The sequence below is a fragment of the Salmo salar genome, chromosome ssa20, assembly GCF_905237065.1.
Source record: "Salmo salar chromosome ssa20, Ssal_v3.1, whole genome shotgun sequence".
NCBI lineage: Eukaryota > Metazoa > Chordata > Actinopteri > Salmoniformes > Salmonidae > Salmo > Salmo salar.
This window is the reverse complement of record NC_059461.1, coordinates 48358945-48385199: the sequence shown is the minus strand read 5'-3', so window position 1 is coordinate 48385199 and position 26255 is coordinate 48358945. Positions and strand designations below refer to the sequence as shown.

The 26255-nt window shown below is 45.2% G+C and overlaps 1 protein-coding gene and 2 long non-coding RNA genes across 4 annotated transcripts; 2 read left to right on the top strand and 1 right to left on the bottom strand.

Moving 5' to 3' along the window:
* Positions 1 to 1354: 1354 nt before the first annotated feature.
* Positions 1355 to 9087, bottom strand: LOC123729241 (transcription factor RelB). Of its 2 annotated transcripts, XM_045703521.1 has the most exons (11): positions 8755 to 9087; positions 8193 to 8204; positions 7804 to 7991; positions 5847 to 6179; positions 5005 to 5171; positions 4715 to 4806; positions 4442 to 4573; positions 4164 to 4268; positions 3634 to 3849; positions 3472 to 3543; positions 1355 to 3265 (listed from the first exon to the last, which is right to left on the bottom strand). In XM_045703521.1, the coding sequence occupies exons 1-11, from the start codon at positions 8786 to 8788 to the stop codon at positions 2769 to 2771; spliced, it is 1848 nt and encodes a 615-aa protein (XP_045559477.1). In that variant the 5' UTR covers positions 8789 to 9087; the 3' UTR covers positions 1355 to 2768. The 2 variants fall into 2 exon arrangements, with proteins under 2 accessions (XP_045559477.1, XP_045559478.1); XM_045703522.1 differs by lacking the exons at positions 7804 to 7991; positions 8193 to 8204; positions 8755 to 9087 and adding an exon at positions 6661 to 6947.
* A 61-nt stretch (positions 9088 to 9148) lies between these two features.
* On the top strand, positions 9149 to 10496 carry LOC123729242 (uncharacterized). Its single transcript, XR_006760958.1, has 3 exons — positions 9149 to 9373; positions 9839 to 9973; positions 10170 to 10496. It is a non-coding gene; the product is annotated as an uncharacterized lncRNA (long non-coding RNA).
* A 202-nt stretch (positions 10497 to 10698) lies between these two features.
* On the top strand, positions 10699 to 11203 carry LOC123729149 (uncharacterized). Its single transcript, XR_006760908.1, has 3 exons — positions 10699 to 10750; positions 10867 to 10968; positions 11144 to 11203. It is a non-coding gene; the product is annotated as an uncharacterized lncRNA (long non-coding RNA).
* Positions 11204 to 26255: the final 15052 nt, after the last annotated feature.

Sequence of the window (26255 nt, the reverse complement as noted above, 5' to 3'; positions counted from 1 at the left end):
ATTGCCTACGGAGCTGTGAAGGGAGCGGCACCTCCATACCTTCAGGCTCTGATCAGGCCCTACACCCAAACAAGGGCACTGCGTTCATCCACCACTGGCCTGCTGGCCCCCCTACCTCTGAGGAAGCACAGTTCCCGCTCAGCCCAGTCAAAACTGTTCGCTGCTCTGGCACCCCAATGGTGGAACAAGCTCCCTCACGACGCCAGGACAGCGGAGTCAATCCCCACCTTCCGGAGACACCTGAAACCCCATCTATTTAAGGAATACCTAGGATAGGATAAAGTAATCCTTCTAACCCCCCCCCTTAAAAGATTTAGATGCACTATTGTAAAGTGGTTGTTCCACTGGATATCATAAGGTGAATGCACCATTTTGTAAGTCGCTCTGGATAAGGGTGATAAGGGATAAGCAGATAAGGGTGGTGTGAATTGTGCCTCTCTTTCACTGGGTTGTGTTCAGTAGGCATAAAAAAGGAGTAAACCGCCTAAACTTCTCTCCTGTAAAAACATTTGAAAACATCGTTACTGTTTGTGCCTAATAAACAGAACCTGGGTGAAAGCTTGAACTGCTGCCGAGATTATGATTTTACAGTGGCCTTAGAACTTCCCATAATGGTCCTCTGACTCAGCAAAAACTGAACACGAGGGATTAAACTATGACGGTTTAATAAATACATCCAAATAGATATGGTTAAAAATAAACGAGAACAAATTTCAGAGGTACTACACACAAGCTGTATGGGAGAATGAGTCATTGTTGACGCAGTGACTCAGAGGTGGTGCGAACTTATGAGGCAAAAAGCCATATCCAATGGCATTGGAGTACAAAGTGAAGCGCCTCATCAAAGCGCTTCCCCAGAAACTGGTGGGGCTAACATAAGAGCATTTCTGCTTTTACACCAGTTACATACAATTCAAATAATATATTTCTGTGTATTACAGTAATTCTCAAGTCACAACAGTCAAGTCAGGTCCCATGTACACGACTGGGCAGGTTGTGTGGGTGAGGTTAGGGGAAGTCACGTTGTTTTTGTAGTAAATGTGAGTGCGGCGTTAGGAATGTGAGGGGGATGGACTCTGACCGGCAACAAAAGCTGGCTGCTAAAAACAGGATTGCATTAAAAGCAGCCGAGCCTGAACACTACAACGGACCCAGGAGGAGGACACACACTCGTCTGACTCCCCGTTCTCCCACAGCCGTTGTGTCTTTCATTCAGTCCCCTCTCTTTTTCACTCTCCTTTCTGTCATCGGACAGTTTGCTTTTTACATGTAGTAAAAACTTACCATGTCAATTATATTACAAATGAAATAGCCTATACAACCAACAACAAAACGCACTTGATGTGACCAAGAGTTTAAGATGAAGACTTGCAATCATTTTATTTTTGAAAGACTAATGACAACAATCAACAGGCTAGTATGAAGGGAGGAGTCTGGCATACAGTATACAAAGAAGCTATGGATCTGTTAAGGAACTGAACATACACTGAACATGTTTAACTGAATATCACTTACAGCAACACGACAGAGGTAGACACTAGGAACGACAGCGCATTGGACTATGGTCGTTTCTACTGTACATGAATATTGGTTATTATAATGAACAGAGTCAACAGGTGAGCCAGAGGTTAAAACTGATGTCAACATTCAAAAACGACAAATACCAGTCAACAGAGAATGACTTTGACTACACAATAAAGAATATATCACATATGGAAAGTGAAAAATAAACAGCCTTTGATAGATGGTCCCTTTAACTTAACAATTTATCCACAGAGGGGTAGTTTTCAGGTTGTCTTGCATCGACAGTTAAATGCTTAGGGCTCGATTCAATCTGTAGTGCTGAAGATCCACGCTACAGCGCAAAATACATTTAAAGGCAATGATGGCACATTCGCAGAGACTGCATTCATGGTAAACGGTGCACATGTCGGCTCAATTGGAAATTACCTTTAATTTTCAATCCCGCTATAGCGCTGAACATCCGCGATATGGATTGAATCGAGCCCTTAGTTATGCTTTCCTTTAGTTGAATCCTCAATTCAGGGATTTCCTGCAGGTTCTTGTCGAAGTCTGCCTCAACCACAATATATACACAGACGGAGCCTGACAAGGAAAACTGATAAGGCAGACAAGAGTTGAGTTTAAGTGTCCATTTTGTATTTGGTCAGAGTACTGGATGGTCCCCTAATCACCACAGGTAGTATTCGACAATGGGTAGGTAGGAACCATTTTTATCATCCATGGCTAGCCTATTGGAAGGGCAACTCGCCTCCACCAGTATCACTCTGGTCTCCCCGGAGGCGCTAAAGCTACATGCTAAAGCTACATGCTAAAGCTACATGTCATCTGTGGGTGCTGTGCTGATCACGGCTATTAGCCTTAGGCTAACGTTAGCAGCATGGTGAAGGCAGCACATGACACTCAAAGGCTTGGGTCTGGACAGACATTTTGAAATGTATTCTTTTAGGGCCTGGTAGTGGTCGTGTGTGGGAAGGGGGGACGGGTCTGGATTATAGCCTCGTCCAGCGAGGCCTTTGGGGGTAAGGGGTAACCACACCATTAGGGTACAAGGTGCCTCAGCTACTGCTATTACCAGTGTGTCTCCAAACTCTCATACTGTACTTTGTTTGGGTGAGAGGACTGTCACAGGGTACAGAGTTAGGTCCCTACACACCCTAAACTTCTGGTTTGAAGAGCAACACAATAAAAAGCCCCTTAAAGTTCAGAGGTTACCACATTCAGTCTTAAGGGGGTATGTTTTGCCCTCATAGGTCCCCCTCTGTCTTCACCTGGACCAAATCACACCCCTCGTTATCACACTGACCCTGAGGGGCGGAGCTGGGGAGTGACAGTGGGAGGGGCTGCATCAGAGAGGCCTGATTCTCGTTGACTAGCTGGTTGAACTGCTGGTCGTTGTAGTAGCCCAAGTCCTGCCCAGACTCACACTGGTTGGGGTTAAAGTTCATGTCCATGCCACCTGGGGCAAAGAGGGAGTTGACCCCCTGGCCAAAGCCAAGGAGGGCAGGATCATGGAACAGAGGCTCCAGAAGTAGAGAGAGAACACTGATGTCCTCTGGGCTTATGCACTCATTCAAGAAGTTGTCCTCCTGGGGGTCACTGTAGTGGATCTCCCCCATGGTGGAGGCCCCAGACTGGGTAGGAGGATGCAACTCCTCTGGGTCCAGCCAGCTCTCTGCTGGGGTGAAGGTGAACGGCTCGAATGGCTGGGAGGTGGAGGATTCTGCTGCAGCCACATTCTGAGCTGTGGACGGTAGAAAGGACTTGTGTTAGAACACCTTATTGACACTCAGCTGTGCAGTCATTTGTTTTTGTGAGGGTGCTGTGTAAGCAGCCTTCATTGTTCTCTCTTTCACTTTCCTTTTTACTTTCTGTCCTGAAATAGGTCACAGAAATTGAAGCTGGAAAGAGAGAGAGAGAGAGAGAGAGAGAGCCGAGGCCAATCCTCACCTGCCACACAGGATCTCTCTGTGAAGCTGATGTCCGTCTTTATCTTTCTCTTCCGCTTCACTTCATAGGGATCTGAACACGGCATCAAAAAATAAATAAATCACCTAACATGTTATAACACAGCATTATGATATCATATATAACATCATAAGTTGTATCAACCTGTGTTGTTGGGCTGGTAGGTAAACGTGACGGGGTCACTGTCCATGTGGTCAGAGAGACGGCGCAGGAAGACTTTTACTTCCACTTCCTCCCCCACGTCCTGTTCCTGGTAGGACGGGGTCTTGAACACGATAGCGATCTGCCGGTGGACGTCCGTCTGGGCAAACTCCGCCTTGGCCTCCCAAGGCCCCCTCTTAAAGATGATCTCTATGTCGTCTGAGCGGGCAACACACACACACACACACACACACACACACACACACACACACACACACACACACACACACACACACACACACACACACACACACACACACACACACACACACACACACACACACACACACACACACACACACACACACAAACACACACCAATCAGCTTGTATAGTTCTCCAAGCTGTTTGACTTCAACAATGTATTTCCTGAGAGGTGTCATCACACGTCATGTGTCACTTCCATTTAGTTGTTTTAACAGGAGTTTACTTCCCTGTTGTATATTACAACTTGGGAGTCTAGCTGCATCTCACCTTTCTGGACTTTGTCGCAGAGCATGTAGATCTCAGTCTTGCCGGTGCATGGCCCTTTAACAATGTTCAGACGGTTGATCTTCAACTCAGATGTGGTAGTCGCCTCTGTAAACATGCACACATACGCACATTGAGCACCTGCTGGATCGTTCAGGAAGTACATTTACATAGCTGTGGTCTTACAGTACTGGTTCGCATCACGTTAGAGGACTATGTAAAAGCAGTCATGTGTAGGTGGTCGTGTCAGTGTCAGGAGGATGTTTGGGAGGGGATCTTACTCTTGTCATAGACGGGGTTGGACACTATGGGGTTCAGGAAGTCCCTCTTTCCATCCACCCACTCCAGCTCACACTGGAAACACAGCCGCACCACGTTCATGTCCATGTCCTCGATGCTTTTAGAGTGGCCCGCTGGGAGGACAGAGGAGAGGATATTACCCTACTGCTAATGACAATACAACTTTATTGTACAATAATATTGGATGTGTGTAATTGGATACATTCTGTGTGTGCTTGCGATGTGCTTAATGTGCGTGTCAGGGCTCTACTCACTTTTAAAGGGGTCGATCTTCTGATTCCGTCTCTTCTCTAGAGAGGCATCCAGCTCCTTCCGCCTTACACACTGGATGCCCAGGTTAGCGAAACTGCAAGATGCACAAAAAACATGGTTGGTTACCAACCATTAAAAACAGACATGTTTACACTAACCCAGTGCACTTTCCTGGCAAAGCACCCCAAAAAAGGTGAAGGATGAATGAGAAAGAGGATATGGGCCTCTGGTAGACAAAGGGAGAAATTTAAGAAAAGAGAGTGATGAATAGAGGAGAGAAAGAGAGGGGTACCTGTGACGTCGGTTGCTGTGGGGGTTAAAGCAGACGACACAGATTCCGGTACCATCCGCACAGTCTTTACCCACAAGGCAGTGGGGGTGTGGGCGGTACGGGTAGTCTTTGGTCACCAGGGAAACAGTGACCATCACTTTCTTTATGTTCTGAATGGGACCCTGGAGCTGAAAGAGGGAGGAGAAAGGGGGAAGAGTGTGAAGAAGAGAAAGAAATGGGGAGAGAAAGCGGGGGGAGGGACAAAGAAAGAGGAGGAGAGATACTGTATGCATCAATCAAACCGTCTTTCTTCCTCCAACACAAGTGAGAGCATGATTAAAACTGAATAAATGTAAGGTGAACAACCAAAACAGATTCAGTGCCTCTCCCTTTCAAATGTCAAGCTTGGCACTTGTCTGATAGTGTTCTGCGGTCTGAATTGTAGTATGTGGGTGGGGATCAACCGTGTTTAAATCAGACAAAGACATGGATTTGTGGGGTACTTTCTATTTCAGTTACATTCAATTCCTCCCCATTCCCCTCTGCCCCTGATCCTTACAAGGCTCTACATGTTGAGGGCAGCCAAACCAACAAGGGGGGAATTCTGGGATAGATGGTACATTCCGTTAACCCTCCCACTTCCCATACAGACATACACATCCAGTGCAGGTTAGGGAAGACATTGGGAACACAATTTGCAGGAAACAAATATAAGGACTAGGTTCTATTCTAATGAGACGTTAAACCAAGGTTCTGACTGAGTGGTCATGAAGTTATCACAAGAATAAGGGTGTTAACTGCAACTGCTAAGTTGTTGTTGTAAATTAAAATACAGCCAAATACAATATGGATCTATTGGGTACCTCTATAGCAGGCAGGGTCTTGTTGGAGTCCCCACTGGAGGCTCCTAGGATGCTCCCGGCCGAGCGGCCCTCACACTCATAGCGGAACCTCATGCCTCTCTCCTTGGGCTGCTCCACCACAGCCAGGGTGGGCCTCTCCAGGATCTGCTCCAACAGATCAGTGTCTGTCTGGGCCTGTCGAGAGGGACCCGCTGGTCCCCTGGAAGTCCCTGAACCAGAGGACCCCCGTCCTCGTCGGTTTGAGCCCGAATGAGAGACCCCACGAGTGGGGTGAGGTGCTGCCATATCTCTGGTGCTAGAGGGGTGCTGGGGCTGAGGGAAGAAGCAGGGCGCCTGCGGAGAGACATCATTTAAAGTCAATGGCCGTGTTTAAAAATCCATGTAAAGAACACAGCAGATAACAAACAGTTCATTTTGTATCCAAAACATCATCATGACGGTACTGAGAATAAAACGGTTGAGGGCGTTTTCAGAGATCATTTATCTACATATTCCCTCTCAGTACACCACTTTCTATGTCCTCATTTGACACATTCTGTTGCCATGCCCCCCTCTCAACCGTTAAATTAGAGAGCATCTCTCTTCCGTTTTTGGTAAACCCCTCTATACTTCCGTCCTCTCTGGCAACTGTTTTTCATCCTTCATGCCTCCCTCTCTCTTGCTCTCTCTCGGTCTGCCCATTTCTCCTGGTTTCTCTTATACGTCAAAGTGGTATACTTATATCAGTAAAAAAAAATGGCCTGTGGTCATTATAGACAGAAGCAATCTCTCTCACACACACTTTGCCCTTAACTCTCCAACTTCAACCACATACCTTCTAATTAACAGCCCGTTTGAAGAATCCCTAGAGACCAGCAACAGGAAAAACTATTCGCCAAAAACAAACCGGAACAAAGAAAAACAAGCTGACCGACTTAAGGGATCGCCTTAAAACCCTTTGTTATTACAAGCCGTCCTACAACTCAAGTCTGTCTAAACAAACCGCCAGAAGTTGATAAGGCTGTATGAACAAAAAGAGGTGTGTGTGAGATCATTGTGCTCCACTTCAAAGTAACGTCTACAGGCGGTTTGTGTGTGTGTGTGTAAGAGTGATATTATGGGCATGCCTTAAAGCCTCTACACAAAAGCAGCTAGGATCGAGCCAATCGAGCCAGGAGCAGCATGCTCAGGAAACAGGAAGTTGACATAATCTACAGCAGATCGACCAATTAGAAAAGCAGAAAAGCCTCAGAATGTGAACTTCCACCCTGAAAGGGTTGGGTCCCGGAAGGAAGGGAACTCAAAAACGAAAGTTGGAATCAGATGACACTCTTTCTCTCCTTTTTCTGCCACCTCCCCCACGAGAGACCACATCATGCAGACGGGGGTGTGTCAACTCAGCTAACAGTCTATTCCAAGGCACCACTTTGACACACAGACACACACAGACCACAATTGTCTCACTGTGAGTTCAGGACTATTTGAGAACAGCAACCCAAGGCATAACAACAAGGTGCTCAAGGCCGCCTTAGAAGTCAAAGCACCAGTGAATCAAATCACCACGCTATGTGCCGTTGTGCACATTCCTTATCCATGGAAACTGTCAGTAGTTGAGTTTCACTTAGCCCTGAGGTGTGTCTGTCTGCCTTGGTTCCCACCACTAGACAATGAAAAAGTGATAGCACACATCCCTGATAAGAACATACTTCAGATCAACCCATTAGCTGTTTTCTTGACTTTATCTCCCAGCTATTACAACAAACTGAGACATTAACAGTGTGAACTGATGCGACCATAAAGAGTACCCGAGAGGCTGCAGAAACAAATCAAATCACTAACTAACAAGTCGACCTCTCGGTTTTTCTATTGAACTCTATGAATCAATGGCCTAATAAAAATTATAATTTATTGTACATATTTTCCTTCAAGAGTGGCTGAATATATTTTTGTATTAGATCCCGAAAGGCCTGGTACTCACCCTGGAGGTCGTGCCCCTTGGCACCAGCACTGGGGGCGTTGAGGAGGGGGTCTGCCTGAGCATGACCCTGTGGTTCTGGGCCTGGAGGTCAGAGTCTACAGGGGGATGAGGAGGTCCGGGGAGGCAGAAACCAGACTGGACATGACAGGGAAACCCTCTGTCTGCAGAGATCACCTCCTGAATGATGTCTAAAAAGTAAAGGGAGTGGGATGAGGAGCCTGCAAAGGGAGCTGGTGTGTAGGCCATCTGAGTGTGATCTATGTCTGTATGTGTGCAGTACCAGCTACATGAAACCATGAGCATGATGCATAGGCCAAGGAGGCCCTATGTATGTAGACTACAGGCCTACAAGCTATAAAATAATTATTAATAATAAATAGCCTACTCACCCAAGTCGTTTGCTGGTGTACAAAGCGGGAGAAAAAAGCAAGTTAACTCATGAATAATTACTTTGTGACAATGTTATAGTATAGGTGTAACAGGTAAGACTAAATACATTTATGACAATGACTGTAATAGTATATCAGGTAAGTATATGTATTACAATGTAATAGTATAGGTTTAACAAGTAGCCTAAGACTAGTACCTAAGACTAGTACCTAAGACTAGTGCCTAAGACTAGTGTAATATCTCAGAAGTGGGTGTTGACCCCTCTACTCAACTGTCAGTCACGCTTGGGAAGACAGAGTGACAACACAAACTGCCAATTGAATAGCATGGCAGTGCGCCGTTTAAACTGTTGGGTCACTTGTCTGGGCCCCTGCAGTCAGTCCCCTTTTTGACACAGACCCATGACAATGCGTTTACTTTACACTATTCTCTATATCTGTGTAAAATATGTATGAAAATTATACTACTGTCCATGCCAATGTGAATGTCGTCCGACAACACATATCAAACACCGTAGATGCATAACTCCGATTTAGCTTATGTAAAAGAAAAGTCACTTACTTGAAGTGCCGTTTTGAACACTCATGTTTCTCATGGCACGTTACGATGTTTGTCCAGGAGGTGAAAAGCTTGTTCGAGTAGTTAAAAAAAACAAACAGACACAAACACAATTCTGTCCTATTCCCCCAGACCGATCATTTCGTGGCAACGGTAGGCTACTGCAATCAAAAAGTCGCTCTCCGATATGCTTCAATTGGCCTTTCGTTTTTTTAAAAAGCATACAACTTCTACCTCTCTAGTAAGCGATGATCTCGGGAATATGTTATGGATAAAATGAGTCGCCTCACATGTTCGATTGAGCGTTTAGTTCGACACTCGTTGGATGGATTTAAGTGGCTGTTCGGTTGGGTGGAAAATCCCCTTACATCACCGGTTGGGAAACCCCCAGGGGCAGTGTTGTTGTGGCTGTAACCATGTACAAACGTCAGATAACGGCTCATTCCATCAACTATATTTAGCAAACTGCTGTAGCATAATAGCCGTCAGTACCATGACCCGAGTGGGAATATTGTTTTTATTTTATACATTTGCAAACATTTCTAAAAACCTGTTTTTGCTTTGACATAAGGCTGTAATGTAACAAAATGTGGAAAAGGTTAAGGGGTCTGAACCTATTCAAGTAAGTAAATAAATACATCTCGAAAATAAAAATAAAAAAAACCGATGTATTATTAGCTAATTAGCTTACAGTGCAGGCTAACTCAAATGAGCTGCTGAATGAGCTAGCTAGTTGGTTAGCTATCTAGCAAACTTCACATACTGTATAGATAGCTAGCTAAGTGAATGAAATGTCACCATCTACCTAACGTCATATTAGCTAGCTATCTTGATGTATTTATCGCTGTAAAAAAAACTCAAAATGCATTCGTAGGTAGCTAGCTAACAGCCATGGAGGAGGGTGAAGGGATAGCAGGCCCAACTGTCAGAGTGGTTTATTCTGGATAGGGCAGGTACTTTTGTGTAGTTCCTGTCCCTAGAAGTGAGGATGGATATAATAGTATAATATAATAGTATAATATAATATTCAGTGCGGTGTAATTTGATTATAATGAAGTCTTATTCTTGTGAGGTTTTCTGTCCTCAGATAAAGAGAGCTATGAAAGTCAGTCTGCATATGAAGAGGTCCCAATGAAGAGCAGTGGTTCTCAGTCCTGGGGACTCAAAGGGGTGCACATTTTTGTTTCAAATGATCAACTCATCATCAAGCTTCAAGTGGAATGTATGTATTCATTTGTGATGCTATCCTTGATATGATCCTGTTATTGTCATATGCTACACATGCATATATGTGTGCCCATGCATCTTTCAATCCAATGTTATCATGATTTGTTTTCAGGGATATTATACTTTAGTAATCTACAATGACCTGGTGATGTAAAAGTCTAATAATTACATTATCTTTCATATTCCTACAGATACCTTGTAACTGGAGATTCCTTCAAAATGATTGCCTACAGTTAACGTGTAGGGCACAGCAAGGTTGGGTGACCATGGCCATCTGGGACTGCCTGCTGGAGGAATTCAGGTGTGTGAAGGCTACCTGTGTCCTGCATAACTTCATGAGGATGGACACAAGGACCAGGAGGGGATCTGCAGCTCCAGAGGAAAAGTCTGCTGCTCTGCAGGATGTTTTAAGGATGGGATCCAACAACGCAGCAAGAGAGGCAATCTGTGTGCGGGAGATCTTCACCTCCTACCTCTTTGAAGAGGGTGCTGTTCCCTGGTAACACCATAGACTACACTATGCACAACCAAAGGCTCTTTTAAGAGCCATTCACATTGCAATAAGAGTATTCTTCCATTTACTTAGCTATGTCAACTGCAGTTATTCAATTCGCAGTTTCTCTCCCTTTGATTTCTACTTCTCAGGTGAGGGTGCTGTTTAGGTATGAGTGTGATGTCTGTACAAAAACAAAACAGGCTATGTTCTTGTGTTTCCGTTCATGTTTTTCAGCATAAAGTACTCTGCAGCCACTTAGTGTGGTGTGGACACCAGGTGAGGCCACACACAGATTCCTGTTGAACACTGTCACTTTAACTACCTTATTTTCTCAATAAACAATCTCTCTCCTTCACTTCATCCCTCTCTCCTCTTCTCCTGGAATCCTCTAGGTTATATCAGCTGTGTCGGTGAACCCCTCCCGCATCTGAACTGGCTACATAGAGGTCACTTGGTCAGGTCAACAAGAAGTATTGGAAGAATACTCTTAAAATGTAAATGTAAAATTAAAGAGATGTTTTACATTGAAATACAGACAGAGATGTAGTAGTCCCAGAGTTAAGGATCCAAGGTCAGTTTAGCATTTAACCTGATGATTATGATGACTAACAATGTTAGAATAAAAAATAAAAACAAGGCTTAAACATGCTATCTGTCTCTCGTCTGCAGATATGTTTTGATGTGAGAGAATGCCAACTCCCAGTCCCATCATCGCCACCTCACCCGCTCTTAAGATAACCTTCGGGCCGGCTAGAGACACGTATGTAATTGTGATGAACTGAGAATATTTGGGTAGCAATGATTCATTAATCATATGCTGCCTTCTCTCCTTTGTTCTTACCTCTTTCCCTTTGTCTTACACCTTTCACCACCTCTTTCTTCCTCTGTTTTTATAATGCACAACAGATGTGCATTGAAGTACAGATTGAACTTGTATTTATAATATTACAAATATATTTATGCATGTATTTATAACACTTAGATAATGAACTTCTTTCAATAAAGCGTTTCACTTTCTCTACTGGTTGAAATTAAGTCTCTCATTTGATGAAATACTACACCTATCCTGTGTTCATCAGATCAATGCAGATGAAGGGCATTAGATATCGAGATGAACCCGTTTTAGAGTATTTACATGATGCGTAGGAAGTGTAGTGTACTATTTTTTTTAATTCTATTTCTGTATATATGAATTACAAATCAGCCTTTAACTAGTTAAATCCTGTTTCTAGTCTATTAGATACAATGTGTAACCATTGATGTCCCAGGACCAAGATTGGTAAACACTGTTGAAGTGTATAATTGTAATACATACATGCAGACACAGTGTCATTCAAAGACTGGTATTTGATACTCCTGGTATTGGATGTGACTGAAAAATTATCTAAAAGACATTCATACCTGAACTGCACCTTTATTTCCCAAGGTAGAGTACATGATCAGTGACTATATTAAATGTACAGGCTACAATGTGGGGATGCTTGGTAATAACTACATGTATATACGACTTGCATCCTTGGCACAAAAATATATTCTACTCAGTCCATAGGCTTCATTAATGTCATTTAGAGTGTTTTGAAGTTGATACAACTGGCTATGATAGCTGAGGTTCATAGCTAGGTTCTGAACTAATATTCATACCAAACGTTTTAGGGCCCAAACACAGATTGGCTAGATGGCTAGCTACACATCCATAGGCATACAGGTATTTTTATAATCCACTGCACAATAAGAAAGAACATACAGTTGAAGTTGGAAGTTTACATACACTTAGGTTGGAGTCATTAAAACTCATTTTTAAACTTCTGACCCACTGGGAATGTGATGAAAGAAATATAAGCTGAAATAAATCAATTTCTCTACTATTATTATGACATTTCACATTCTTAAAATAAAGTGGTGATCCTAACTGACCTAAGACAGGGAATTTTTACTGGGATTAAATGTCAGGAATTGTGAAAAACTGAGTTTAAATGTATTTGGCTAAGGTGTATGTAAACTTCCGACTTCAACTGTAGTTACATGTAGTCTCTGGGATGCAGAGAGTGGAAGGGCGATTTTCCGTGCCACGATGCCACTGAAAGTCTTTCACACTTTCTCAAGAATGCTACGATTTAATAACCGTGAGTCAAGACCTGCAAGACGTGTGAGACAAATTGGCGGCCATAAGAGAGGTCTGGGAGAAGTGTTTGGAGCGTCTGCCATACCTCTATAACCCTGGGCCTGAAGTAACAGTGGATGAGCAACTGGTTCTTTAGAGGTACATTTTTATTTTCCTATCTGTAATGTAAGTGATTTTCACTGTTAAACCAAACGTTTTTTTTCAGGTCGTCTGTTTCCCCACATTTATGATGAATTAATTCCCCATCATGAAAATGTCACCCCGTTCCCCAATCAAATACCTTAATCGATACCAACAACAACAAAAATATTTTTACTCCAATCTGGCAACCCTCATAAAATCCGAATTAGCGCCAGTATCCCAAACTATTAAGCAAAAACAAGCATAGAAAACTATTATATTAAAAAGTATTTTGGTGAGAACCTGGTTGATTAACAATATTGGGTTGTTAACGCATTTGCTTTTTTATATAAATACATTTGGGACACAAAGGCAGTGTAGAACACCATTAGCCAAAATGCATTGCTCTAATAACTTTCAAAATATATCTATATTTTCCTATGAATGAAATCACACAAAAATGTACACTACTGTTCAAAAGTTTGTCCATTAAAATAACATTGATCAGAAATACAGTATAGACATTGTTAATGTTGTAAATGACTATTGTAGCTGGAAACGGCTGATTTTTTATGGAATATCTACATAGGCGTACAGAGGCCCATTATCAGCAACCATCACTCCTGTGTTCCAATGGCACGTTGTGTTAGCTAATCCAAGTTTATCATTTTAAAAGGTTAATTGATCATTAGAAAACCCTTTTGCAATTATGTTAGCACAGCTGAAAACTGTTGTTCTGATTAAAGAAGCAATAAAACTGGCCTTCTTAAGACTAGTTGAGTATCTGGAGCATCAGCATGTGTGGGTTCGATTACAGGCTCAAAATGGCTAGAAACAAAGAACTTTCTTCTGAAACTCGTCAGTCTATTCTTGTTCTGAGAAATGAAGGCTATTTCATGCCAGAAATTGCCAAGAATTTGAAGATCTCGTACAACACTGTGTACTACTCCCTTCACAGAACAGTTCAAACTGGCTCTAACCAGAATAGAAAGAGGAGTGGGAGGCCCCGGTGCACAACTGAGCAAGAGGACAAGTACAATAGTGTCTAGTTTGAGAAACAGACGCATCACAAGCCCTCAACTGGCTGCTTCATTAAATAGTACCCACAAAACGCCAGTCTCAACGTCAACAGTGAAGAGCCGACTCAGGGATGCTGGTGCTCTAGGCAGAGTTCCTCTGTCCAGTGTCTGTGTTCTTTTGCCCATCTTAATACTTTCTTTTTATTGGCCAGTCTGAGATATGGCTTTTTCTTTGCAACTCTGCCTAGAACCTAAGCTTATAGAACCTAAACTTATATATCAAATAACCTGACAATGATCCACATCATTGGGACAAACAATGGAAGTGTTTTATGCAGCAAAACACAACTATCCTTTTTTTAGGATGCAAACCAGTAATAGGAATCACTGTTGATCATCCTGTTCTGATCTAATGAGATGGATGTAGGATTTCCTATGGCCTAGAATTGAGGCCTGTCCCAGGCATGATGGACTAAGCTAGGCCCCTCTTGATTGGCGAAGACTGAACTTAATTTAGGGGTTATATGTCACTCACCTATATCACTTCAACATGTTATACCACAGAGGTTGTAAATGAACCCTTTTAAGCTGATAAAACTTGTATCATTATTATACGGCCGTGAAACTCATAGCCGAATGGCTTCAGACTGAGCATTTCTCACTGGAAATTTCTGCTGATATTGAACATAGCTTAGGGTTAGGGTATTTAATTAATGTCAGACTCTCCTATGCCATTATTCCCAACATCTTATACCCCATAGGTTGTAAATAAACCCCTTTTAAGCTGATATAACTTGTATCTGTCACACCCTGATCTGTTTCACCTGTATTTGTGATTGTCGCCACCCCCCTCCAGGTGTCACCCATCTTCCCCATTATCCCCAGTGTATTTATACCTATTTATACCTTTCCCTTGCTCCTGTCTTTTCTCAAGTTCCTGTTTTCTAGTTTTCCCACTTTTGGCCATTCTGCCTGCCCTGAGCCTGCCTGCTGTTCTGTACCTTGTCACACCTCCCTGGATTACTGACCTCTGCTTGCCCTGAGCCTGCCTGCCGTTATGTACCTTTCGGACTCTGCTCTGGATTACTGACCGCTGCCTGCCCTTGATATGTCGTTTGCCTTTCCCCCTGTGTTTGTAATAAACTTATGTTACTTTGAAACTGCCTGCATGTGGGTCTTCTCCTGAGCCTTGACAGTATCATTATTATAGGGCTGTGAAACCCATAGCCGAATGGCTTCAGTCTGGCAACCCTCTGAACATTTGACATGGCCTTGTATAAAACGCATTAAGAAAGAAATGGTGTAATGTACACAAATTGTAGCCTTGTATTAAATGCTTTATGAAGAAAATGGTGTAATGTAGGCTCCACAAAATGCGTTATGAAGAAAATCGTGTAGGCCAACTGTTGCCTACACAAAAAAAGGGTCATTCTGACTACATGTACCAGTATCCCAAAGTATTAAGTGAAAACAAGCATAGAAAACAATATTGGTGTTAATTTTTTAAAACAATGACGTAAGGCTACTATTATATTATAATTATTTCGGTGACAACCTGGTTGATGAAGAATATTGGGTTGTTAACATATATATATATATATATATACTGCTCAAAAAAATAAAGGGAACACTAAAATAACAAATCCTAGATCTGAATGAATGAAACAATCTTATTAAATACTTTTTTCTTTACATAGTTGAATGTGCTGACAACAAAATCACACTAAAATAATCAATGGAAATCCAATTTATCAACCCATGGCTGATCCAACTTTGATGTAATGTCCTTAAAACAAGTCAAAATGAGGCTCAGTAGTGTGTGTGGCCTCCACATGCCTGTATGACCTCCCTACAATGCCTGGGCATGCTCCTGATGAGGTGGCGGATGGTCTCCTGAGGGATCTCCTCCCAGACCTGGACTAAAGCATCCGCCAACTCCTGGACAGTCTGTGGTGCAACGTGGCGTTGGTGGATGGAGCGAGACATGATGTCCCAGATGTGCTCAATTGGATTCAGGTCTGGGGAACGGGCGGGCCAGTCCATAGCATCAATGCCTTCCTCTTGCAGGAACTGCTGACACACTCCAGCCACATGAGGTCTAGCATTGTCTTGCATTAGGAGGAACCCAGGGCCAACCGCACCAGCATATGGTCTCACAAGGGGTCTGAGGATCTCATCTCGGTACCTAATGGCAGTCAGACTACCTCTGGCGAGCACATGGAGGGCTGTGCGGCCCCCCAAAGAAATGCCACCCCACACCATGACTGACCCACCGCCAAACCGGTCATGCTGGAGGATGTTGCAGGCAGCAGAACGTTCTCCACGGCGTCTCCAGACTCTGTCACGTCTGTCACGTGCTCACTGTGAACCTGCTTTCATCTGTGAAGAGCACAGGGCGCCAGTGGCGAATTTGCCAATCTTGGTGTTCTCTGGCAAATGCCAAACGTCCTGCACGGTGTTGGGCTGTAAGCACAACCCCCACCTGTGGACGTCGGGCCCTCATACCACCCTCATGGAGTCTGTTTCTGACCGTTTGAGCAGACACATGCACATTTGTGGCCTGCTGGAGGTCATTTTGCAGGGCTCTGGCAGTGCTCCTCCTGCTCCTCCTTGCACAAAGGCGGAGGTAGCGGTCCTGCTGCTGGGTTGTTGCCCTCCTACGGCCTCTTCCACGTCTCCTGATGTACTGGCCTGTCTCCTGGTAGCGCCTCCATGCTCTGGACACGACCCTGACAGACACAGCAAACCTTCTTGCCACAGCTCGCATTGATGTGCCATCCTGGATGAGCTGCACTACCTGAGCCACTTGTGTGGGTTGTAGACTCCGTCTCATGCTACCACTAGAGTGAAAGCACCGCCAGCATTCAAAAGCGACCAAAACATCAGCCAGGAAGCATAGGAACTGAGAAGTGGTCTGTGCAGAACCACTCCTTTATTGGGGGTGTCTTGCTAATTGTCTATAATTTCCACCTGTTGTCTATTCGATTTGCACAACAGCATGTGAAATTTATTGTCAATCAGTGTTGCTTCCTAAGTGGACAGTTTGATTTCACAGAAGTGTGATTGACTTGGAGTTACATTGTGTTGTTTAAGTGTTCCCTTTATTTTTTTGAGCAGTATATATATATATATGGGCAATGGTGTCTTTTTTGTTATATATATATATAAACAAAAAGACACCATTGCCCATCATACATTGCTCTAATAACTTCAAAAGTTTGTTCCAAAGTTTGCCTCCTAAAAATGTATTTTCCGATGAATTAATTCACACAGAAATGTATTTTCCTTAAAATTAAGTCGAACAAAATGTATCTTTTCACACGAATTAAGCGACACAAAAACGCACAAAAATGCATAAAATCTGCTGAAATACTCATTCATATTTGCAAGAATTGAGTGTGAGATTGTGTTGCCTCACACAGTTGCCACCCGCCTCCGCTGTGTTGTTCAACAACAGTTTAAATCAATATAGCTAACTGTTTTCTAGAAATCTGGCTTTTTTTCCGGGTTCAGTCTCATTTAAATTCTGTGATGTCGGACCAGGCCAGGGCTCGGGCTTCAGCTCACCAGGCTTGGATAGGACCGGGATCTAATTTTCATTTCTGAGGAGAACTCTAAACTGCATTTGGGTCTCAGGTCTTGTGTGCAGTCCGGCAGTGTCAATTATGCGTGTGCTTAGAAATTATGGAGACTTTGTGTGAAGTAAATACGCTAGGCTAAAGGCTTCCATGCAACAACCTGTTTGGATAACGTGCCATTTTATTTTTGACAATCTGCTGCCCCGTCTGTTTTGTATTTTGTGTAATTGCATTAATGCGACATTGTCGCCATTCGCAGTTTGCATCAGGGGTGTAGACATGGATGGGCCTGGGTGGACAGAGGCCCACCCACTGGGGAACTAGGCCCTCAGGCCCACCCAATCAGATTAAAAGGGCTTAAGCATTGTTGTGGACTTAGACCATTAATTCTTTTAATTTAAAAGTGTGATTTTGAGTGTGAAAATCTGAAAAATCTATAGAAAAACTCATTAAAACCCCCATAGGAAAACAGGATTTTTCACACAGGGTTTCCTTAGCTGGGTGGGTCATTTGGGAACTTTTTGGCAAAATTAGAGTATACACTTCTCCAGCCACCACTACACCACTGCATAGGGCCGATGGAAAGACAGCAGTCACACACAGCATGATGTTAAAAGATAAGCAGTCCATAAACTCTGACATAATAAGCCAGTAGGTCCCAATCATAAGAATACAAAAACACAACCATTAAGCATTTCCCAATTGAAATGTCCAACTATTACTTACAATGACAAAAAATATTTCACGTTTAGCACACAAAGTAACCGGTGACCTGAAGTTTAAAGAAGAACTGACAGCATTTTAAATACTTTGCAGATATAAAATAAACAGACAATCATAATATCAGTAAAAATATACATTTAAGTTTATGCTACAAAACCAACTTTATAAGAGGCTTTAAAAATAGGTTATATATTTGATTCAACTTTCCATGATGTACACTAAGGCATTGTTGTGTTAGGTTCTTATTTTTCAGAGTAAATAACTCACGGACTCTAGAGAAGCTTTAACCAAGTTTAATTCTGCCCAAAGGGTCTGTACAGCTGTAATTCAGACAACCAAACATTTCCCACCATCACCGGTATATATATATATATATATCTCACTTAAGACACTCATCCTTCTTTCCAATCCTTACATTTTATGGTTCCACAGGAAGAGGGTAGTAAACCTTTATTACTCCCTTCAGGGGATCTGACCTCACCTCTTGGCCTCAGCCCCTCCTTCGCCTAGTCCACAGATGTCCATCTGCCTCCCCTATAGCAATCCTTTGATCTCCTCCCGTCCACCCAGCACATTCCACAGCCACGCTGTACTTCTACAGATCTCACTCCTTAATATACTGATCTATCATGTCTTTAATATCTCAATGTTCAAAATTACGAATCCAACAGTTGGCAGAATAGATGGATGCAGTTCAATGCATTTGTAATGCGTCTGTGTGTAGCTGGTGTGGATGAGTCAGGCGCAGGACAGCAGATATGAGTAATGTTGCAATTTTACTCAAACAAATAATCAACATACACGTCAGTAAATACAAGGCCACAATAACGGACCGCAATACAATAAACAATCACTCACAAACAAACATGGGGGAACAGAGGGTTAAATAATGAACACGTAATTGGGGGATTAATCCAGGTGTGTAAGACAAAGACAAAACAAATGGAAAATTAAAAGTGGATCGGCAATGGCTAGAAGGTCAGTGACGTCGACCGCTGAACGCCGCCTGAACAAGGAGAGGGACCGACTTCGGCGGAAGTCGTGACAGTACCCCCCTTGACGCGCGGCTCCACCGACCTTGGGGACGACCCGGAGGACGAGGCGCAGGGCGATCCGGATGGAGACGGTGGAACTCCCGGAGCAACGAAGGGTCCAAGATGTCATCCACCGGCACCCAGCATCTCTCCTCCGGACCGTACCCCTCCCACTCCATGAGGTACTGAAGGCCCCTCGCCCGACGCCTCGAGTCCAGGATGGTTCGAACAGCATACGCCAGAGGGGGCGGAGGAACCTCCCGCACCTCAGACTCCTGGAGTGGACCAGCCACCACCGGCCTGAGGAGAGACACATGGAACAAGGGATTAATACGGTAATCTGGGGGAAGCTGTAACCTGTAGCATACCTCGTTCAGTCTCCTCAGGACTTTGAACGGCCCCACAAACCGCAGGCCCAGCTTCTGGCAGGGCAGGTGGAGGGGCAGGTGGAGGGTTGAGAGCCAGACCCGGTCCCCCGGTGCAAACACCGGGGCCTCACTGCGGTGGCGGTCGGCGCTCGCCTTCTGCCACCTCACGGCCCATTGCAGGTGCACATGAGCAGCGTCCCAGGTCTCCTCCGAGCGCTTAAACCATTCGTCCACCGCAGGAGCCTCGATTTGGCTCTGATGCCAAAGTGCCAGAACCGCCTGATACCCCAGTACGCACTGGAAGGGGGAGAGGTTAGTGGAGGAGTGGCGGAGTGAGTTTCGGGCCATCTCTGCCCAGGGGATGAACGCCGCCCACTCCTCCAGCCGATCCTGGCAATATGACCGCAGAAACCTACCCACATCCTGGTTTACTCTCTCCACCTGCCCGTTACTCTCAGGGTGAAAACCTGAGGTGAGGCTGACCGAGACCCCCAGACGTTCCATGAACGCCCTCCATACCCTGGACGTGAACTGGGGACCCCGATCAGAGACTATGTCCTCAGGCACCCAGTAGTGCTGGAAGACGTGAGTGAACAGGACCTCCGCAGTCTGTAAGGCCGTAGGGAGACCGGGCAAAGGGAGGAGATGGCAGGACTTAGAAAACCGATCCACAACGACCAGGATCGTGGTGTTGCCCTGTGAGGGAGGAAGATCAGTCAGGAAGTCCACCGACAGGTGCGACCACGGCCGTTGTGGAATGGGTAGGGGTTGTAACTTCCCTCTGGGCAGGTGCCTGGGAGCCTTGCACTGGGCGCACACCGAGCAGGAGGAAACATAAACCCTCACGTCCTTGGCCAAGGTGGACCACCAGTACTTCCCACTAAGATAGCACAGTGTCCGACCGATGCCAGGATGACCAGAGGAGGGTGACGTGTGGGCCCAATAGATCAACCGGTCGCGGACAGCAGACGGAACGTACAGACGCCCAGCTGGACACTGGAGAGGAGTGGGCTCTGTACGTAACGCCCACTCGATGTCCGCATCCAGCTCCCACACTACCGGTGCCACCAGGCAAGACGCCGGGAGTATGGGAGTGGGATCCTTGGACCTCTCCTCTGTGTCATACATCCAGGACAGTGCATCTGCCTTAGCGTTCTGGGAACCTGGTCGGTAGGACAGAGTGAACACAAAACGGGTAAAAAACACAGCCCACCTTGCCTGGCGAGGGTTCAGTCTCCTCGCCGCCCAGATGTACTCCAGATTGCGGTGGTCAGTCCAGGTGAGAAACGGGTGTCTTGCCCCTTTAAGCCAATGTCTCCACGCCTTCAGAGCCTTGACGACAGCCAACAGCTCCCGGTCCCCCACATCATAGTTTTGCTCCGCCGGGCTGAACTTCTTCAAAAAGAAGGCACAGGGGCGGAGCTTCAGTGGCGTACCCAAGAGCTGAGAGAGCACGGCTCCTATCCTAGCCTCGGACGTGTCCACCTCCACTATGAACGCCAAAGAGGGATCCGGATGAGCCAGCACGGGAGCCGAGGTAAACAGAGCCCTCAGGTGACCAAAAGCCCTGTCCGCCTCGCACCGGTCCCCCCTTCAGCAGTGAGGTAATGGGAGCCGCTACCTGACCAAAGCCCCGGATAAACCTCCGGTAGTAGTTGGCAAACCCTAGGAACCGCTGCACTTCCTTCACCGTGGTGGGAGTCGGCCAAATACGCATGGCTGAAATGCGGTCACTCACCATCTCCACCCCTGACGTGGAAATGCGGTACCCTAGGAAGAGACGGACTGTTGGAAGAACAGACATTTCTCAGCCTTGATGTACAGGTCATGCATCAACAGTCGACCAAGCACCCTGCGCACCAGGGACACATGCTCGGTGCGTGTAGCGGAGTATATCAGAATGTCGTCGATATACACCACTACACCCTGCCCGTGCAGGTCCCGGAAAATCTCATCAACAAAGGCCTGGAAGACTGATGGAGCATTCATCAACCCGTACGGCATGATGAGGTACTCATAGTGCCCTGAGGTGGTACTAAATGCAGTCTTCCACTCATCCCCCCCGGATACGCACCAGGTTGTAAGCGCTCCTGAGATCCAATTTTGTGAAGAAGCGCACTCCATGCATTGACTCGATCGAACTGACGATGAGAGGCAGCGGGTAGCTGTACCTCACAGTGATCTGATTGATGTCTCAATAGTCAATACACGGGCGCAAACCCCCATCCTTCTTCTTCACAAAAAAGAAACTCGAGGAGGCAGGTGAAGTGGAGGGCCGAATGTATCCCTGCCCCAGAGATTCGGAGACATATGTTTCCATAGCTGCCATCTCCTCCTGTGACAGAGGATACACGTGACTCCTGGGAAGTGCTGCGTCTACCAGGAGATTTATCGCACAATCCCCCGTCAATGGGGTGGTAATTTAGTCACCCTCTTCTTACAGAAGGCGAGAGCCAAATCGGCATATTCTGAGGGGATGCGCACGGTGGAGACCTGGTCTGGACTTTCCACCGTAGTCGCACCGATGGAAACCCCTACACACCTCCATGAGTACTTTCGTGACCACCCCTTGAGAGGCCTCTGTTGCCACGAAATAGTGGGCTCATGACAGGCCGACCAGGGTAGACCCAGCACCACGGGAAACGCAGGAGAATCAATAAGGAAGAGACTGATTCTCTCCTTGTGACCCTCCTGCGTAACCATGTCTAGTGGAGCAGTGGCCTCCTTAATTAGCCCTGACCCTAATGGTCGACTATCTAGGGCGTGCACAGGGAAGGGCATATCCACAGGAACAAGGGGGATCCCTAAACTATGGGCAAATGAACGGTCAATAAAATTCCCAGCTGCGCCTGAATCTACGAGCGCCTTATGCTGGGAATGCGGGGAAAACTCAGGAAATTGAATAAACACATACATGTGAGCAACAGGGGGCTCTGGGTGAGCCTGGTGCCGACTCACCTGGGGTGACACGATAGTGCCCTGCCTGCTGCCTCGACTCCCTGAGGAACCCCCCCAGCACCGACCAGCACACTGTGGCCCTCTGCGGCCACAGATGGTGCAGGGAATGGCCCCTCCTCCGGTCGCCCTAAGCGCAGCACCTCCCAGCTCCATGGGCATCGGAGCGGAGGTGCTGGGGGATGGAACTGACAGGCCCCGATCCGGACGTCCGCGGGTAGCCAGCAGGTTGTCCAGCCGGATGGACAGGTCCACCAGCTGGTCCAACGTGAGGGTGGTGTCTCGGCAGGCCAACTCCCGACGGACGTCCTCGCGCAGACTGCACTGGTAGTGATCGATCAGGGCCTTGTCGTTCCATCCCACGCTGGCGGCCAGGATCCGGAAGTCCAAAGTGAAATCCTGCGCGCTCCTCATCCCCTGCCTCAGGTGGAACAGACATAATGGTCCAACGCCGCGTCTCCTTCACTCCATACGGCGTTGGCCCACTCCAGGGCTTTGCCTGAGAGGCAGGAGACGAGGGCGGACACGCTCTCACGTCCCGAAGGAGCCGGGTGGACGGTCGCCAGGTAGAGTTCCAGCTGGAGTAGGAACCCCTGGCATCCGGCTCCCTCGGGAGCACGAGCCGAATCCCGCTGGGACCGGGTGAAGGAGGGGTGGACAGAGGGGTCTGCTGTAGTGGGGCTGGTGGAGGCGCTGGAAGACCTCCTCTCTCCCAATGATCCATCGTCTGCAGCACGCGATCCATGGCGGTGCCCAGACGTTGCAACATGGTTGCGTGCTGCTGGACGCGCTCCTCTACCGCCACAGGGAGGGCGTCTGCTCCTGCTGACTCCATTCGGTGGTGAGTGATTCTGTAATGTGTCTGTGTGTAGCTGGTGTGGATGAGTCAGGCACAGGACAGCAGATATGAGTAATGTTGCAATTTGACTCAAACAAATAATCAACATACACGTCAATAAATACAAGGCCACAATAACGGACCGCAATACAATAAACAATCACTCACAAACAAACATGGGGGAACAGAGGGTTAAATAATGAACAAGTAATTGGGGGATTGAAACCAGGTGTGTAAGACAAAGACAAAACAAATGGAAATGAAAAGTGGATCGGCAATGGCTAGAAGGCCGGTGACGTCGACCGCCGAACGTCGCCCGAACAAGGAGAGGGACCGACTTTGGCGGAAGTCGTGACAGCATTATTAATATAATTCACCAATACATTTCTTGGTAGTCCAAAAAATATTGTTATCGCGTTGTAAATCACAGCTGGTCTGGTACATTATTTTCTGCCTCCATTCGGGATGAACTGTTTCAATTTCAATGACTCAATAATCTGGACAAAACTGGACAAATGTAACTAAGACTGGGAATGTCAATACAAACTAGCAAGGGCAATGATCACAAGTCAGTCATAATGTGGCTAATAGACTAGCGTATCTATTTATGTAGAAAGCTAAAAACACGGAGTTTAACGTTAGCTAGATAGATAGATAGATAGATAGATAGATAGATGCTAGGAGGATGTCATGTCATGCCATTGGAGGAGTGGGTGAGTGACTGACTTTTTCCCCTCATATCATTTTCGGTGGCTACACACAGCTAGAGATGCACATGTAATTTGGTTAGCTAGCAAGAACTTGAATGACTGTTATACAGTTAGCATATCTCTTGTGTTTGCAAATTCACTCTAGCTATCTAAGTTACTTTGATTTCAGAGCACTCTCTTCTGAGTGTGCCAGAGCGCAGAACAACTGATGCATTTACGAACGCAACACCTACTGAATATGGCCGGTGTCAGTAAACGTTGGCAAAACAAGTAATCGTTTTTGGTTTTTTTAACCTTTACTTAAACAGGTCAAACCAATTGAGGTTAAAAACCTATTTTGTGAGGGCGACCTTGCAAGAAGGCAAAACAGGGAAATAGCAGCGTGCCCTTAAAACACAGAAAAATATAGAATACACACAAGTGTCACAAGTTAAAGATACAATTGAAGATTAGAAACAACTGCAGTTATCACAAACAGTGTTGTCGATCAGAGTCTTAAAAACAGACAAGAGCACTAACTCCCCTAACTTTAAAATCTTCTGAAGCATGTTCCAAGATGAAGGGGCATTATGGGAAAAATATGTTTTCCCCATCTCAGTTCTAGCCTTAGAGTGAAATCTGCAAATCTGCAAGTGACTCCATCTGTTTACTTTCAGGGAAGAGAAAACCATAAACTTTGTTTTCCTTTCATTAAGCACAAGTTTCAATTGGAAAAGCTGCCTTTCAATAACATCAAAGGCCAACTGTAAGTTCAGAAAAGCCTTCTCAATATTAGATACGCTAGAATAAATAATTGTGTCATCAGCATACAGATGGAGATTTGCAGAATCAACAGTCTTCCCTATATCATTTATATACAGTGTAAAAAGGATCGGACCTAAAACTGAGCCCTGGGGAACTCCTTTTGTAAGCCTTCAAAACTCAAATTTCATACCCTCCTGAGCTACACACTGTGTTTTGTCAGAAAGGTAGTTTTGGAACATATCCAATATCCAACACTTAAACCAACCCTTTTTAGCCTATTCAACAGCAGGGCATGGTCAACAGTGCCGAAGACCTTCGATAAGTCAATAAAAAGTGAAACACAGTGATTCTTCTTGTCCTGAGCATCTAGAATATCACCTACAACCTTACTTGCAGCAGTAATTGTACTATGCTTGGCTCTAAAACCCGACTGGAATTGAGATAAAACTGAGTTATTATAAAGAAAGTCTTTCAATTGTGAGTTCACAAGATTTTCCAAAACTTTTGCCAGTGCAGACAGTTTAGCTATGGGACGATAGTTATCCAACTGGGACGGATCTCTACCTTTATGTAAAGGCATGACATAGGCAGTGAGCCATAACCCATGTAGGCAGCAATTAAAACCATTTGTACAAAAATGTTAACCACTGAATACAACAATTCACTAAAACAAAAAAAATACAAAATTAAAGTATACTGAGTCAATCTTTTGAAACCTTAAATTCCCTAAAAATGTTCAGCTGTAGCCTACATGTCTAGTAGAGTGAGAAAGCAAGTGTGTCTTTTTTTAGGGTTGTTGCCTTACAGGCTGAAATAAATTGCTAAAGAAATCTATGTTATTCAATTATTGTGCGCGCCAACGAGCATCTGCGTAGCCAAGGGCTGAAATCAGTTCTATTTCTGACGCAGATCGCACTGCAAGTCCTGCCTCTCCCATCTCCTCATTGGTTTATAGAAGCAGGTACCCACGTGCCATCTCCTCATTGGTTATACCCACGTGGGTGACTGAAAGACAAACGAGGTCAGTGGCGGTAATGCACCTAATTTATGAAAGTTGCCAATCGCAATATAAAGTCAAGAGAAGAAAAGGCCTGGAAGGAGGAGAGATGACTAGAAACGATTCGGTTGACCGTTTTATGTGTGGATTAATTGGCGGAGTAGAGGACCTTGTGCATTTCAGGTAAAATAACAACTGAATGTTTATATCCCAGGACAAATTAGCTAGCAACAGCCAGCTAGCTAAATAGGAAGTGCAAACCAGCTAGCTAAATTGCCATAAATGTTTAATGCTTTTCGACCTGTCCCCAAATTAAAGTAATTGGTTCAGAGTTTGTTTTGATATTTTAACCTGCGTTTCGTGATCGCGTTTGGTGTGGGGGGACAAAATACATTTATGCACGATAGCGCACGCACGCAGCCGGTTTGGTTTCCATGTTAGCCCTTCTCTGAAGGCGTAGAAGGCCCATTGTTCCCCACTATGTTTGGGTTGGTAATAATTTGTAGAGTAGCTCTATTTTCCCAATTTTTTTTCACTATTCTGAATGTCTAAAGAATCCCTATGTTGTTCTGA

What these genes read in the sequence shown, in the direction of transcription:
- LOC123729241 (XM_045703521.1), bottom strand. Translation starts at nt 8,788, where the DNA reads ATGAGAAACATGAGTGTTCAAAACGGCACTTCAA. An exon ending in GAAGATCGACCCCTTTAAAA is followed by an intron (nt 4,574 to 4,714) that starts GTGAGTAGAGCC and finishes CTGTCCTCCCAG; the next exon opens with CGGGCCACTCTAAAAGCATC. An exon ending in CTACCAGCCCAACAACACAG is followed by an intron (nt 3,544 to 3,633) that starts GTTGATACAACT and finishes TGCCGTGTTCAG; the next exon opens with ATCCCTATGAAGTGAAGCGG.